Below are 15,481 nucleotides of genomic sequence, written 5' to 3'. Positions count from 1 at the left end.
TATTCAAATATGGTTTGGATGTGGCTATTGTTTAAAGTTACCTTAACTGGTCAATTTAATCCACTGAAATGCTTAATATTCAATACATAAAAGATTAGACATTGGCTTATTCTAAAAAAAAAAAAAAAAAAAAAAACAAAATCACTCTCCTCTGACTTTTTGCATTAAAAGTGGAACTGTATATTGTGTAACTGTTAAGACTAAAAATAATTTACAAATAAATTATTCTACAAAATAAAAAGAAAATGTGCTAATGCTGACCAAAACAATGTCACTGAAATAGACTGTGCAAGAAATTTCTCTAAGGCACTAATCAGACCTAAACCTGATTAACTGTCTAATTGGCTTGATTACTGATGGCAAGAAAACATGTGCTATAAACCTGTTCCTGGTAAAAGAGTCATAGAGGCTTCAGGGGAGCTGAAGAGGCAAGATGTTTAGAAAACTAAAATCAGTATTTTCTAGACCAAAATTAGCACCTGAGATAGCAGATTGCAAGAATGAAGGTGCCCCTCCACCACCAAAGGCACCAACAGGCCAGGTATGGTTTTCCTTGTCTATTATAGACTCATTAATACTATCTTTTTGTTTAGAAGGTATTTATGTAAGCAAATACCAAAGGTGAGAATTTCAAATATACTTACTGAATATGGTATCAATCTTTATTTAGAAAAATGAAATAAATGTTTTCATTCTCCTCCACCCTACCATCTTTCCTTTATGAAGAAAATATAATTTTTTACTTTTGAAAGCTGCTTTCTGACTAGGGCTCACCTGAAATAGTACAGGCTTATGAGAGGTCGTGATCAACATTGCAAATGGAGAATTAGAGATACAGGCACTGCTGCTTTACATATGATGATATATTTTATGCATCCTGTTTCCTTCTGGCAGGAAATGTCAGTGTGTCCTTTCTGAATATTAGAATGTCATGCAGGTATATATCAGCCTGCTTCCTGATAAGCACTGGAAAGACAAAGTAATTTAGTAGCTGTTTAAAGAAGCCCTTTTTTCAGCTTGGTTTTGATAATGTAAATCCTCTTGGAAAAATGAAGTAAGTCATGTTAGTCTACAGTCAATATTTTTATATAGTATTTCTTCACCTTAAAAGTTAATTCATTCTTTTCCATTTAATTAATGAAACATTTTAAATAGGAGCAAAACAATAAGTACTTTTTCTCTCATTGCCTTTGAATTTTTATCTTTTCCCAATAATTTCAAAAAATAATTTTTGTTTTTTCCAACTCGACATAATCCAAATTTTACAAGACAAAATGGCAACAATTTATGGCTTCACCAAATAATTTATGTGAAGTGAAGTGACAAAGGTTCTTTAGTATCAGCCTGAGCTATTAAACATTCATGCCTGTTGAAACAGTCAAAACCCCTCTATTACAAAGTTAATTTTAAGTGTGCATATGCATACTGTCATCCAATGGCAGTAAAAATGTCTAAAAATATGGCAAAAATGTCTATGTTCATTAACCTTTATATACTGCAGATCTACAGACATTGTTCATGCTTTTACACTTCAGTATTCTTGCGTCAATAAAATAATGTTTTGAAAGAAGAAAACTCCTGAATATTGACAGGTTAGTTCTGTGCAGACTGATGCCTCACTTGGCAAAGTGCTCTAGTAAAACAGATCTATTTAGTTTTCACTGGAGACAGGGATTACTTGTTTGGAGAGAATAATTTCGTACATCAGTGCAACATTCAGGTTGAATCACCATCAGCCTACACTCTTCAAAACACTGCTAAAATGGAGGCACATGAATGAATTAAGGATTAAGACATTTCCTGCCTGCAAGGAGATACTGTCTAAAAAATAAAGAAGAAAGAGAAGAAAGTACATAATATCTGGTAAATAGTTAGTATACTAATTAATGCACTAATTAATGCACTTACGCTATTAGGAGGGAGCCTGAAACAAAGAAAACAACCTTAACAACAAAATATCATGCAAAAACCTTCAGTATGCACAGACCTTTACTGGAATTTTAATATACTTATATATAAATATGTATATAAAATTTGTAATTTAGTTCTCTATACATATGTATATTAGAACTTCAGTGCCTGGTTCTTCGAATAAAAATGGACAGGAAAAATATTTTCCTAGGAAAAAACCACAAAAACCAAACCAATTTATTCTCAGAAACACAACCTAAAAGGTCACTGACCTAGGAAAGGAAAAAAAAAGTGCCTGAAGGTCTGAAAGATCCTAATGTCAAATAATTTTTCCATATGTTGATACAACCCAACACCCTTCTCTATTAATAAGCATGCTGCACACCGGGAAAACTCATTCTGTGTGGGATAACAAATGCTGATGGGCTTGATTAACACAAAGCTGTTACATAGTGTTGTGAAGGCCTCGGACTCCCCATGCACATCTCACTCCTTCCACCAAAGGCCACTCTGTTAAAACTGACGTGAGTCAAGGTACAGGTACACAAGGATTTGGTTAATGGATCTAAGTCAGCAAGAATGGGAGGAAGTTAATTCTTTTGCAGTGAAAGCTGATACTATTTCAGTATTTTGCAGAGATTGAGGTATGTCATTGTGGTAAGGTAACTCAAAATATACCAGGTATGTTAGCCCAGAAGAAGGTTTAGGCAGAATCATGACTAACTCAGAGATGCACACTGCCTTGTGAGAGGCAGCACTGAACAAGACAGCTCTGCAAACTCTAAGCAAAGCAGCCGGGTTTGCACCGAGGATGTGAAGATAGCAGTGTTTGATTTCAACATCCATCACAAGGCCTTTGGCAAATCCATCTGGAAACACACAGAACACCCAGGAACAATGGTCCGTGTGTGGCGGCTTAATCAAATTCCTACAAAAATGTTGCAGATATCAAACTACCCTTATCATTTTCAACAGTGACAATCTACAGCTTCTAATCTTGTGTGTTTTTTTAAGGATGAAAATAAGACAACAAATGAACCACAGAAAACAGAGGTCAATAATAAAGCAGAGCCTAAACCAAAGCAACAAGGTCAGTAATAAGCTATTTATGAGTTTTCAAAGATTATCTGGACATATTATATGTATACTCTATAGGATTGCAAATGAAACTGTTGTTCTTCCTAGTGCTCTGACAGGAACTCTTATTTTTTATTTGTAGAAGAAATTAAGATCTCTGAATTGTCATTGACCCCAGGCCAATGATTTGTTACAAATATAGGAACAGTATCCAACAATAACAAAAGGCAACAAGCCTTCAAGCACACAGTGCCTTCATGAGCTTGCCCCCTCTGATCAGCTAGTCTAGGAAGCTTTATTTCCTCTTACTGCAATTTGACTCCTTAGAAATCCTAAAATAAAGGTATTTAGTGCCTTAAGAAAAAAAAAAAAAATAGAGCATATTTTTAATGTCTCTTTAAGTCACTTTTCTCACCAGAAGAGATACCGGAAAAGATAAGAGGTACCAGAAAAGATAAGACAGACTTTAAACTATCTGATATTCAAATATTTCCCTGAACAACCAGTCCAAACTTAAAAAAAAAAAAAAAAAACAAAAAACAAAAAACTTAAAAACAAACAAGAAACACCAAAAAAAGAATGAAAAAAAAAAAAGAAAAGCTGTTATAAATATTTGCCATCCCCGTTCAGAAGCTTTTCAGGACTATTCAGGACTGGTATTTGGGACCACAGAACTCAGGGCAGTAAAACAAGGTAATTTTCTGCCTAAGCAGCTGGTTTCTGGAGACAGAGGCTGCTGGTCATGGCTATCCTGCCCCTCTCTCCCCCCACCTCCAATAGCCAAGCCTGTTTTGTGTATACCAGAGCACGAATGATTGCTTAAACCTGCTGCCAAAATAAAGGCTCAGGATGGGTGAAGCAACAACTCCTGCTGGGCCATACCCCCTCCTCCCTCCCTCACAGCATGAGGGGTGCAGCCCTTTCCTTTTCCATCCTCCACTTCTGGAGAAAAACAGAGTCCAATCTTCCTGTCACCTCATGCTTTTCCTTTAGGAGAGCAGTTCATGTTCCTGTTCATTTCACTGAAGCAGCAAAGCAAAGACTGAGGAGTCTCCAACTTTCTGTGATAAAAAATAACTAAGAGTGAAGCAACTGGAAAAAGATTAAAAGGAAATTTTCATAAACATGACTTGTGTTTGTGTAATCATAGCAAGTGTCACAATTTGTTTCCTCATATAATGAAATTTTAAAAAAAGTTCATTTAGAGCAATTGTCTTGTTATATAATGGCTGTAGCATGAAATTAAGAGAAAACAAAGTCTGACCTGAATTAACTGTAGCAGCAATGGAAAAAACCAAATTTGATATTTGGCTTTTTTAGCAACACTAAGTCACAGATACTACCCCATGACAGAATGGACTATCAGTACAGAAACTCTTTATTTCCATTAAAAACTTAATCTGATTTTACAGAAGAATATATCTCATTAAGATATATTTTGGCATAATAAACTACTTTTTTTCCTTCTAAAATAGAAGCATGGTGGTGATATAGTAGCAACTACACCATTAGTTACTTCATGAAATTATAATAGCAGAGTTAGAGTCCATGTGTTTTGGGGTTATTTTTAAATCTACCATTCTTTTGGAAGGTATTTCAAATCTCATTTTCAAATAGCTGCAACAAGACAGGAAGAGTATTAATTAATTAGATAGACAATGGCTATACAAGTCAGAAAATTTACTGAGACCACGCCTCAGGAGAAGCTTATGATTTTCACCACTCTGAATGTAAGTCCCTGTCATCTGACCCAAATAAGGAACTTCTTTATCTGCGGACAGAAAACGGAAGCTAATCTAAAGCAGTTCACAGGAGGGTCTAGATAAACTTCTGTAAAATTTTGTGAACTTTGTGTCAGACCTAAAATGGTGTGGTTATCTTCTGGAAGAAGAGAATTTGTGTGGTAAGCAGAGGATGAGAGATTAGAGAAAGCATTTTATGCTGTATGTACAAATCTGGAGTACAGCCAGAGCTCAAACAACATTAGTTAAGGCAGATCAGCTTAATGGAGAACTTCAAATGTGTTAGAGAAAAGCCTTTCCAAGGTCTCTCATTACTTTCTCTGGTATAATCAAAATAAAATAGACCAGGAAAACCCTTAATCATAGTATCAGTTTGCAATTCAATAGTGTTAAATACAAACCAACAGACTGAGTAGAGCTTATCTTCACCCCCTTCTTTTCAAATCACCAAAACCAGCCATTACCTTCTCCCTTTCTCTATGTACTTCACAAAGCAGCATGATGTTTCCAGCACACATGAGAGTCCAGCAGGAGGTACCATTGGAGCCTGCTTGACTAAAACTTGGCCACTTAGGTCAGTCAGGAACACCTGGTACTTTTGGGTTCTTTGTTGGCTACTCACTGCCCTATCTCTACATCCTCAGTTGCCCTCTATAGCACTAACTTGTTTTATGCATAATTACTCCACTCTGTAATTAATTCTCTGTGCTTAGTCAGTTTGTTCCATAATGGATTCATTTTTTAAATTTATTCCCTGCATTTTTTTGTGTACTTAACAAAGTGTGATTCACCTAATTACAGGTTCTCTGTGATATTGAATCCAATTGCTATAATTTCCTTGCATATTTATCACGTCCCATAATTGACTGGCTATACAAATGCTTCCCTTGCTTTACCCACTGCTATTCAATAGCTCTGTTGGTGGTTATGTTCTTTAGGAGGACATATCCAGCCTCCACCTGCTAGCTGGTGACTGCATTATTGTTCTCTGTTTTGTAATTTCTTTCATCCTCCTGACATATAATTCCAGTTTGACTCTTTTCAACTACATTTTAGTATTTCCCAGAAGTCTGTCTTCATCTTTACATTTTTCCCATACTAGAAACTTGACTGTTTCCAATATTTCGGGTTTTGATCTTCTACTAAATCAACAAGTGTCTCAAAGATGTTTTCCAGAATCACAGTCCCATTTATCCAGCTTTTACTAAAGAATATACTGACATTGCTTTGTTCTTGGTAGGACTTGAGTGAAAAAGCTAAAGTAAAACTACTATAGGTATTTCTATGCATGCTGGAATTGCACTTCTACTCCCTTCTGGGTGATTACCATGTTAATGTTCAGTAATATTTAAGATATTCAAAGCCTAGATGCTTTGGAAGGTATCTCAAGTAAACAGTGCAGAACCACAGAGGAAGGGCTGCTCAGAAGGAACTTCAATTCACTCCAGACTCCCTCTTCTGTTCAGGTACCTCAGGAACACTTTTCCACTAAGAAAACAAGTAAAAGCAGAAGCTGTTGATAGCTGTCCCCTGTGATATATTAGCCTACCTGTTATACCTTGCATCTTTCATCATAAAAGGGTTCAAACCCATGTCTCTCCCACTCCTGTAGAGCTGCCTAACTACCTGTGTAAAACCTAGACTAGAGGAGAGGAAGGAAGTTCCATAGCCTTCTTAGCTCCTGGGCCATTGTGCAGAAAAGAATGCAAAACCCCGTGGAATCTGAGAAATTAGAATGGAGCATGTAACTGACCTACACATGGATCATGGAAGGAACCTAGCAGTTAATCAAAACAGTAATAATGCAGGAAGAATGAAGGACTTTTATTTCAGTATGTATTTATATTGTAATTGTTGAATCTTTTAAAAATGGGGGGAAAATCCTCTCACCATGTATTTGACCCTCTTGCAAATAAATAGGGCCCAGAGCCAAGAGGAGAGTCTTGATCACTAGTTGTTATACAAAATATGGTTGCTCTCCTTCTTGGAGACAAAAATAAAGCAGATGTATTTATTGAGGGTACCAAAATCCTATACTGTAAAACCTTGGCTAATTCTGTTTAATTAGGTACCAACTAACTCTGTATGGATTACAACTGAGTTAAAACTCTGAGAAGGGTGATTTGAATTAAATGTGAAATTTTGGGAAAACCTCTGTTTGGCCTGTTATGAAACTGACTTCTAAGTTGCCCTTAAGCAGCAAGAAAAGACCTGTCTCTTAGCACCAGGAAATCCAGACTTAAATAAGTGGTTTTTATTTCAAAAAATACAAATGAAATATGTGATTTTATAAGCTGCAGCCCAATAGACTAAACCTGCCAAGCCAAAGACACTTTGAAATAATCTTATTCCTTGTCACCTTATCCTTTATGCTGGTCACTGGCACTCAGAAAACAGGCAGCTATTATTCCTATAAAACAATATAAAAAATAACATATTTTTTTCAAAGGTTACCAAGGGCTTGAATATGTTTAATCGGCTTTAATCACTCCTGCTGATGTGAAGTCTTTTAACTCCTCTCAGATCTTCATTTTTCACATGAGTGACATATCTAAATGTTAGGAAAACAAACTCAACTTCTTCATACAATCTTTCTTTCCTAGAAAATAAATGTAAATAATACTTTTGTTAGCCACTGAAGTTGAGGGTTAAGATGGACCTACTTACTGATTTTTTATTTCACCTCTGCTGATTTCTGAACTTTTTTTCCCCTGCACATAGCATTTGTTCAAGAAATGTTCCTTCAATAAATGCCATGCTCTAACTGTTCATATCAGAAGAAGAAGATTACAAAGGTGTGCATTTTGTAATGTCAGAGCTGAAGTCTTTTCTCTCTTTCATCCATAGGTTTTCTATGGTTTTATATTTTCTTGAGATCTTTGTGACCCTATAGCCATTTTCAGATATTTTGGATAGCTCAAGAACACCTCTGTGAAGCAAGGATAATCAGGCAAATAACTATGTCAGAAATATCACACAGAGTTTGTAGACTGGTTCTCTTATTCCCATTGCATTGGTCCAAATACAAAGTCAGTCTAAACTCCAGCTATTCAAGAGAACCTGCTCTCTATGCTAGTTTGCAGGCAATACCACTTAAAAGCCAATCTGTGACTTCTAACATATTTTGAAATGTCTAACACTTTGCAAAAAAAGAGGAAATGTCAAAAAAAAAATCACTGATTTTAAGTGCTTAAAATTATGTTTCTAAGGCATATGATACGTCACTGCTAAAAAGATTACTCAAACATTAGTCACTCTGCCTCCTACTAGCAGATTCTAACCATGTCTTTATACACCTTTTCCTGTTTCAATGCTGTCTACCCTCAAGTGTTTCCATGCACCATTAAAATTGGCACCATTGTTTGTATATTAACTAAATTAATTTTATCATGTAAGCATGTTGCAGTTTAACCCCAGCCAGTACCAAGCCCCACACAGCTCCTTACTTACTCCCTGACCTCTGGGGAGAGAATCAGAAGGATAAAAGCTAGAAAACTCAACTTGGGTTGAGATATTTTATCAGCTTATTAGGAAAGCCAAAAGGCAAGCACACAAACAAAGCAAAACAAGGAACTAATTCAGTTCCCATTGACAAGTAGGTATTCAGCCACTTCCAGGAAAGCAGGGTTCCAATTGTGTGCAATGGTTACTTGGGAAGTTAGATACAACCACTCCCAACTTCCTTCCTACTTCTTTCCCGTAGTTTACATACTGAGCATGGTTAGTATATAAAGTTTCATATGGCCTGGAATATCTCTTTGGCCAGTTAGGGTCAGCTGTTCCATCTATGTCTTTCCCAGGCTTCCATGAATCCCCAGTCTCCTCACTACTGTGTAAGCCCTGCCTAGCAAAACCAAAATCATCTCTCTGTTATCAGCACTGTGTTCAGCCCAGATCCAAATGCAGCCCTAGCACCAGCCACTGTGAAGAAAATTAACTCTACCCCAGCTGAAACCAGCACAGAGCACAAACATCAAGCTACACAAAGTTTTCAAGTAACCATAAAATATATATTCCACAGAAGAAATAGGAAGTATTCCTTTATCTTTGTCTTTTTGTTCTTCTGCCAAGTATTGGAAAGCAGGTCAAGATAGCTCAGGCCAACCAGATTTGCAGGATTATTTTTCATTACTGAAAGAACAAAAAAAGAGCAACATTAAATGTTCTTTAAATCAACATTGCTTACACTAATCCTGGTAATAAACATCAGAAATGAGTGGTAACATTTACAACTGCATCACATACACAGCAACTAAACTGTAATTAGTACTACACTATCATTGTGCAATCATATAGTAGTTTTTAAGCAACAGTGTATTTTAAAATGACTATGTTTTTGTAAAAGTCACTAAGAAGTTAACAGTAGAAGGAAGTATTTCACCATATATATTTAATTAATATGAAATAGACACTATGCGTGGGTGTTCTGATGGAAATATTGTTTCCACAGATGAAAAAGAAGATTAAGGTGAGTCAATGTTTTGTGAATCACCCCATAAAACAAGATATTGTGGATTCAAAATTAAATAAGATTATGTCAGTGGATGATTAAGTTGAACTAAAATGTGCTTTTGAGCAGACAAAAGAAGCAGCTCAGGAAACTCTTGCTTCTTATATTAGTAACTGCTAGCCATGACAAGTTCTACATTTATGTATATCCAACCAGTAGAGACAGGAGGGGAAGCATAAATGTGACACTGGTCAGACTGCTAGTGCAAGGCAGTGGACCTGGCTGGGAATTCTAGGAAATAAATTCTTCCCTTCCTGAACTATAGCATAGCAACAGAAAGTAAAAGCACTTTTTCTGTTCTGTACTCAGACTGCCACTATTCAGTAGCTGACATTTATTCATATCTTAATATCCAAAAAATTTATCTAAGAGAGGTAAGCAAATAGGTTTTATAAATTGCATCTTGTTCCTTTCTCCTTGGAGTCCTAGGCAGGTCACTGGTATGATGAGGTTTCAGTGGGCTTAGAAATTTAATCAGATTTATTTGGAGTGATTCCATTATGCAGTGTTTTTTCCACAAAATGATGCTTCCACAACTGTCACTTTCCCTTTCCATCTTAAAATAGAACCAGCAACATTTATCCCAACACAGTTTTAAACTACATTATGCTTATGGGAAGGCCAAATAATTACAATGTGTAGACTCCAGTGGGCTTCATTCCTTCAGCTCCCACTAGGAATGCATTGGGAACTTCATCCACCTATATGCCAGTAGAGTGGGAATGCAAATAATTCAGAAAAACTCAAACCCTTTATTTTGTTGGGTAAGCACGGATCTGTATGTTTTGAAAATTGCATTCACTGTTGGTGCCTTGGCATGGTTTTGCCTTTTTTCTCATGATTTCACTACAATGATCAAAGTTATGCAAAGCTGTCCTGCAAACCTGCCACTTGCCTTCTGGATCAGTATTTATTCTGGAAACAAACAGTTGTAGTCTAAATTTTCCTTAAAATGACTACCACACTGTTATTAAGGGCAGTCCATTGGGCCTGGGTTCAAGAGATAAAAGACAGTGAAGAGCAAAGGGTTTGGTTTTTCAATATGTGACTATGCAGACAGCCCTCTCAATTTCACACAGAAAGGAAAAACTAAAATTTGACACACAGCTAGTACTGGTGCTAGGCCCTGATATTCTAATATTAATGCAAATAAGCCCTGCTAGAAATTTATTAATCTTTGTGTGTAAAAATTTGGAATATTCATGGGATTGCAAGGTTTTCCTTCAGGCTGAATGCAATCAGCATTTGATGGTCAGTGTGGGTTCAGACATCAGACTGAATACCTTGATAATATTTATCAAGCTCAGAAGTTATAATCCTCTGCACAGGAGTGTTTATGTGCAAGCACCATATATTTCTTTGTGCTTTCTGCTTCTCATACATGTTGTCATTCCAAAGATGGATTATCTTATTCAGTAGCCTGTTACACTAAACAGTGTAACTACACTGGCATTTTGTTTCAATGAAGAATGCCCTTCTGAAAAAAAAAAGCCCTCTTGATTGTCCACTGATTTCCTCTTTTTTTTTCCCCCCAAAAAACCCCAAAACCCTTTAGGAACTCATAATTGGATTCCTTTAGAATAAAATCAAACCAGAAGAATAAGTCCATGATTCAAACTATTTTATTCGAGCTGCTGATTGTCACTCATTTCAGTGGATATCAATGTACCTCATTTGAAATTTATCTGCCAGATATGCCAGATATTTATGTGTGACAGATATAAATTCAATGTCATGCTTTCAGCACCATTTCCCTGTTCTAATTGTTCTTATCAGATTGTAGCCCATAGATACAGCTAGCAGTAACTACTAAAACAAAAAAAAATTCCCAAAGTGAGGTGATTACAGAAATGTTGAGGTTAACTTTACTCTCACTCTTGATTGAGTACTTGGCTTTTTGGATTTTGGAGTCAAGGCAGGGAGAACTGGGATACTACAAACCATTAATTCAAAAGGAAGCAGAAACTGCAACAAGTGCTGGAATTTTTTACTTATTTTAAAGGAATAACTCTCTAAATATGGAGTTTAACTATCAGGAAAGTAACTTTACCCTATCCATGTAAAATATTCAAAGTTTGTTTTTCTTTGAGCTGTCTCAAGCTTAAAATACAGCACATATAACAGGCTCCTGATTTATTTGTTGCCATGTTTTGCTGCCAAGTTTTTCCTCTATCATCATCTTACTTAAAGTATTTGTGAAGGCTGAGCTTGTTCCTACATTATGCAAAGCATCAGACTGATGAGAGCTATCAAATTATTTTTCAACATGAAAGTTTAAAAAAGGATATGGAACTAATTATAAGAAAGCATCACTTAAGGCCACTTAAATGGCCTTAAGAGACCATGCCATTTGCTTCAAATTCTACAGACTTCCTACTTAGATGACTTCAAAAAAGTTACTAGTAACAGAAAGGAAGAAATAGACTAGACAAAGTACAACATACTCACATCCTTAATGATATATTTCATTTATGATTTACTCAGCAATGAACAGTACTGTCATGGTAGCTGAAGCAACATCTTTGATGCAGTACAAACACTGAAGCCTAGATAATTTTATTACCATTTCTATTTATAAAAAAATTAGCTACTCTTTACTCCTCTTCCTGTATTTCACAAGGCATTTCTGGACAGATCTACCTGTCCTCTACCTTGCGGTATCACTTCTTGCCCCTCATAAATAGAGAAGAGCTCTGACTTGACCATTGTTGAGCTGGCTACTGATGAATTTATTTAAAAACCACAAGCAGATTACATATTCTAAAAGATGAACTTATCATAAATGCTGTGCACAGTTATCACTGAAACAGATTTAGGCAGGATATTGTTCAGAGGTCAGTTTCCAGAAGTTGTGTCTTTTAGTGCTTATCTACTGAAGAAATAATGTCAGAGAGACTGTGATTCCTTCAAAAGTATTAATATAATTATTTAAAAATTTATTTTTAAAAATTAAAACCTTTTTTTCTAGATGCAGAATCAGCAAAAGCACCTGAGCCTTCAAAACCTGAAAACTCAACTGAACCACCTAAGACAACTCAACAGGAAGAGCATGAACTCAAAGATGGGAAAGAAGATGTTAAGTGAGTAAATGCAATTTAAAAATTTGAAGATTCTACCTGGAATCCTGACTTAACATTTCTGTGTGCCATATATCCATTCTTTAAAAGTCCATCGTGTAAGGATCTGAAGAGCTTTATTTCAATTTCAAGGCAGTATATATATGAGGCATTCATTTACTATGTGATTTTGATAATTTGTTGTGTACATCATCCTAAATTGCAGGAATGAGGAAAAGGATTTTCTCAGCTACAGTTATATGCAAATTTTAGCAGTGCTGCTGCTTAATTATTACTATATCTTAGCAAAGAAGAAAGTCCCAGAGTGCTGCCCTGAGTACCTAGGATGTTTGTCACATCATTTCAACTTGAAACTTTTTACCCTGCACATTTTTTTCCTGAGCTATGCCATTAAATCAGCATTAGTCTCCACAATCAGAAGATTAGTACTATCTCTTGTGGAGAAGAGACAAACAAATTAAACAGTAGTATTCCTTCAGGAGAGAATCTAGGGTCGTTCAACCTTTGTAAAAAGCTGAGGTGACTGTTTTGCAAAAATAAAAACAAATATGAAGTCTAGAAAACAATAAGCTTTGAATAGTTTATAGTCATTTCAGAAGCAGAGATTCATAGATTCATAGAATCATAGAATTCTTTGGGTTGGTAGGAACTTTTAAAGGTCATCAAGTCCAACCCCTATGTAATGAGCAGGGACAGCTATAAGCGGATCAGACTGCTCAAAGCCCCATCCCAGCTGACCTTGAACGTTTGCAGGGATAGGGCATCCAACACCTCTGCCTAACAGATGCCAGTGTTCCACCAGTCACACTGTAAAAAATTTCTTCTTTAATCTAAATCCACCATCTCTATGTTTAAAGATGTTAAATCTTGTCATGTCACTACCCCTGCTAAAATGTTTCCCCACATCTTTCTTGCAGGCCCCATTCAAATACTGAAAGGCTACCAATAAGGTCTCCCTGAAGCTTTCTCTTCCCCAGGCTGAAAAACCTCAACTTTCTCAGCCTTTCCTCATAGGAGAAGTGCCCCAGACTTCTGATCATATTTTTGGCTCTCCTTTAGTCCTGCAGATGACACCACCCAGCTTGGTGTCATCTGCAAACTTGCTGTGTGCACTAGATGACACTCTCTGTGTCACCATGGAAAATAAAGATCTTGATAGAACAGCTCAGGTTTGAAGGCTTCTCCAGAGGGAATGAGGTCCAAACTCCAGCTGAAAATATTTAGAGGTTAGACCCAGCTCCCAGGTTAGATCAAGGCACCCAAAATTTTTTCAGTAGAATTGTCAATCTGTGTCACCAAGAATGGAGGTCCATGGTTTCTCTGGGTCATCTGGTCCACCCTTTGACCACTGTTATGAAAATGAAATGGAATTCAATTTTCCTTTGCTGTGACTTGCTTCTTTTGCCTCTCATACTCTTGCTGTGCACCTCTGGTGTTCTTTGTAAATGAGAATGTGTAGTTAGCCCTCATTACTTACTAGAACACAGTGTGGATTCATGTTCAATTTGTTGTCCACCAGGACCCCCAGATCCTCTTATGCAAAGCTGTTATCTAGTCAGTCAGCTCCAAGTCTTTATTCTCACATGGCCCATTGCTATGCATCATGAAGGTTCTGCCTTTTGAGATAACTTTGAGTGGAGAAAAACTGATACACTCAATACAGAACAGGTAGAAATTCCTCCTGCTTGTTTTTGCCTTCTATTATTTTGATTGTCCTAATGACACAAAGAAAAATCTTTCCCTGACATGGACTTAATTTATAAAGATGATAAATTAACTACCTACTTCCTCCCCTTTACTAAGACAGACTTCATGTCTGGAAATAATCAAGCAAAATGCTACTGCACATGCCTCTATAAAATAATAGATGCAATTAAAAATAACTCTGACTAGAAAGAATGGAAAAGTTATTTATAACTTAGTCACTCCAATGTGAATCAGTAGGTCAAAAATGAAAACCAAGATAAGAATCTCCTTTTTTTTCTCATCATACAATATGCTATTCAATGCTTACAGTTCCACTGGTAAATCTTGTAACCATGGTTAACCCAATTATGTGCTTGTGAAACAAAAGGGTATGTTTCTTATTAGTAGAAACAAAATCTGTCTGTTAAAAGAAAATTAAAAATATTTACATTAAACATTGCTTTCTCAGAGGTGTTCTGACTCAGTGTCACATGTCTATCCAGATATACCTAGTCAGTCTAATTTGAGCAACAGATTCTAAAAATACAGCAAATATTTGTTAAAGTCTCCTGCCAAAATAGTTACTCACTAAATTCTGCAGCAGAGTCTGGAAGTCATGGTACTGGTGTCATTGCACTGGCATGAAACTAAACAGATCTGTTGTATGACTGTCGGAGCTGAAGGGAGAATGAATTTTAAAATGTGCATTTGAGAGAATTTAATTCATTACTTCTTAAGGTTCATGAAAGTCTATTAAGACACCACTCCTTATCAAGGTTACTGCCTTATTGAATCTATGTGTTCAAATTTGCCCACTAAAATATTTTTAGGGAAATCAACTGCCATTATCACATTGAGAAAAGATGAGAATCTGAGTCAAATAGATACATGTGATCTACAAAAGTAGCAGTAAATGAAACATGCTCAAACCACTGTCTAGCGCTGAGGCCAACTAGAACAATAAAATATGCCTCCTGAAGTGTTTGGTCATTGCTAATTTCTAGGTATTTCCATACCTGGGAGTTATTTGGAAAAGTGCTAGTTTTGTTAGTCAAAGCTGTTTCAAGGACTGTTAGGATAGTCAGGATAGTCAACTAAGAGTCCAATTGACCAGGAATTTTTCATTACTGTTTAACCCATGTTTGGATACTTCTCAAACAGAGGTTAGTAACGAGTGCTACCCATTGGCCAACACCAGATTGTGTGGTGCAGCCTACAAACTGGAGAGAATGGATGCCATCCAGAGGGACCTTGACAGGCTTGAGAGGTGGGCCTACACAAACCTCTTGGAGCTCAAAAGGACCAAGTGCAATGTTCTGCACATGGGTCACGTTACTCACCCCTTCCCGCAGAGCCTGCATGATGAACAGACTGAGAGCAGCCCTACAGAGAAGGATGTGGAGATATATTGGTGAATGAAAAATTAGATGTGGGATGGCAATGTGTGCTCAGATTTCAGAGAGCCAACAGTACCCCAA

General features: G+C 36.5%; 1 protein-coding gene across 1 annotated transcript in view; it reads left to right on the top strand.

Moving 5' to 3' along the window:
• The first annotated feature begins 433 nt into the window (after nucleotides 1–433).
• The window catches only part of CNGB3 (cyclic nucleotide gated channel subunit beta 3), a 60,278-nt gene continuing 45,230 nt past the window's right edge, over nucleotides 434–15,481 (top strand). Inside the window, exons 1-3 of the mRNA XM_059863251.1 lie at nucleotides 434–541; nucleotides 2,926–3,001; nucleotides 12,209–12,320. Coding sequence (XP_059719234.1) covers nucleotides 434–541; nucleotides 2,926–3,001; nucleotides 12,209–12,320 — 296 coding nt within the window. The remainder of the gene's footprint in view (nucleotides 542–2,925; nucleotides 3,002–12,208; nucleotides 12,321–15,481) is intronic.

The sequence above is a fragment of the Haemorhous mexicanus genome, chromosome 1, assembly GCF_027477595.1.
Source record: "Haemorhous mexicanus isolate bHaeMex1 chromosome 1, bHaeMex1.pri, whole genome shotgun sequence".
Classification (NCBI taxonomy): domain Eukaryota; kingdom Metazoa; phylum Chordata; class Aves; order Passeriformes; family Fringillidae; genus Haemorhous; species Haemorhous mexicanus.
This window is presented reverse-complemented; position numbering and strand designations above follow the sequence as displayed.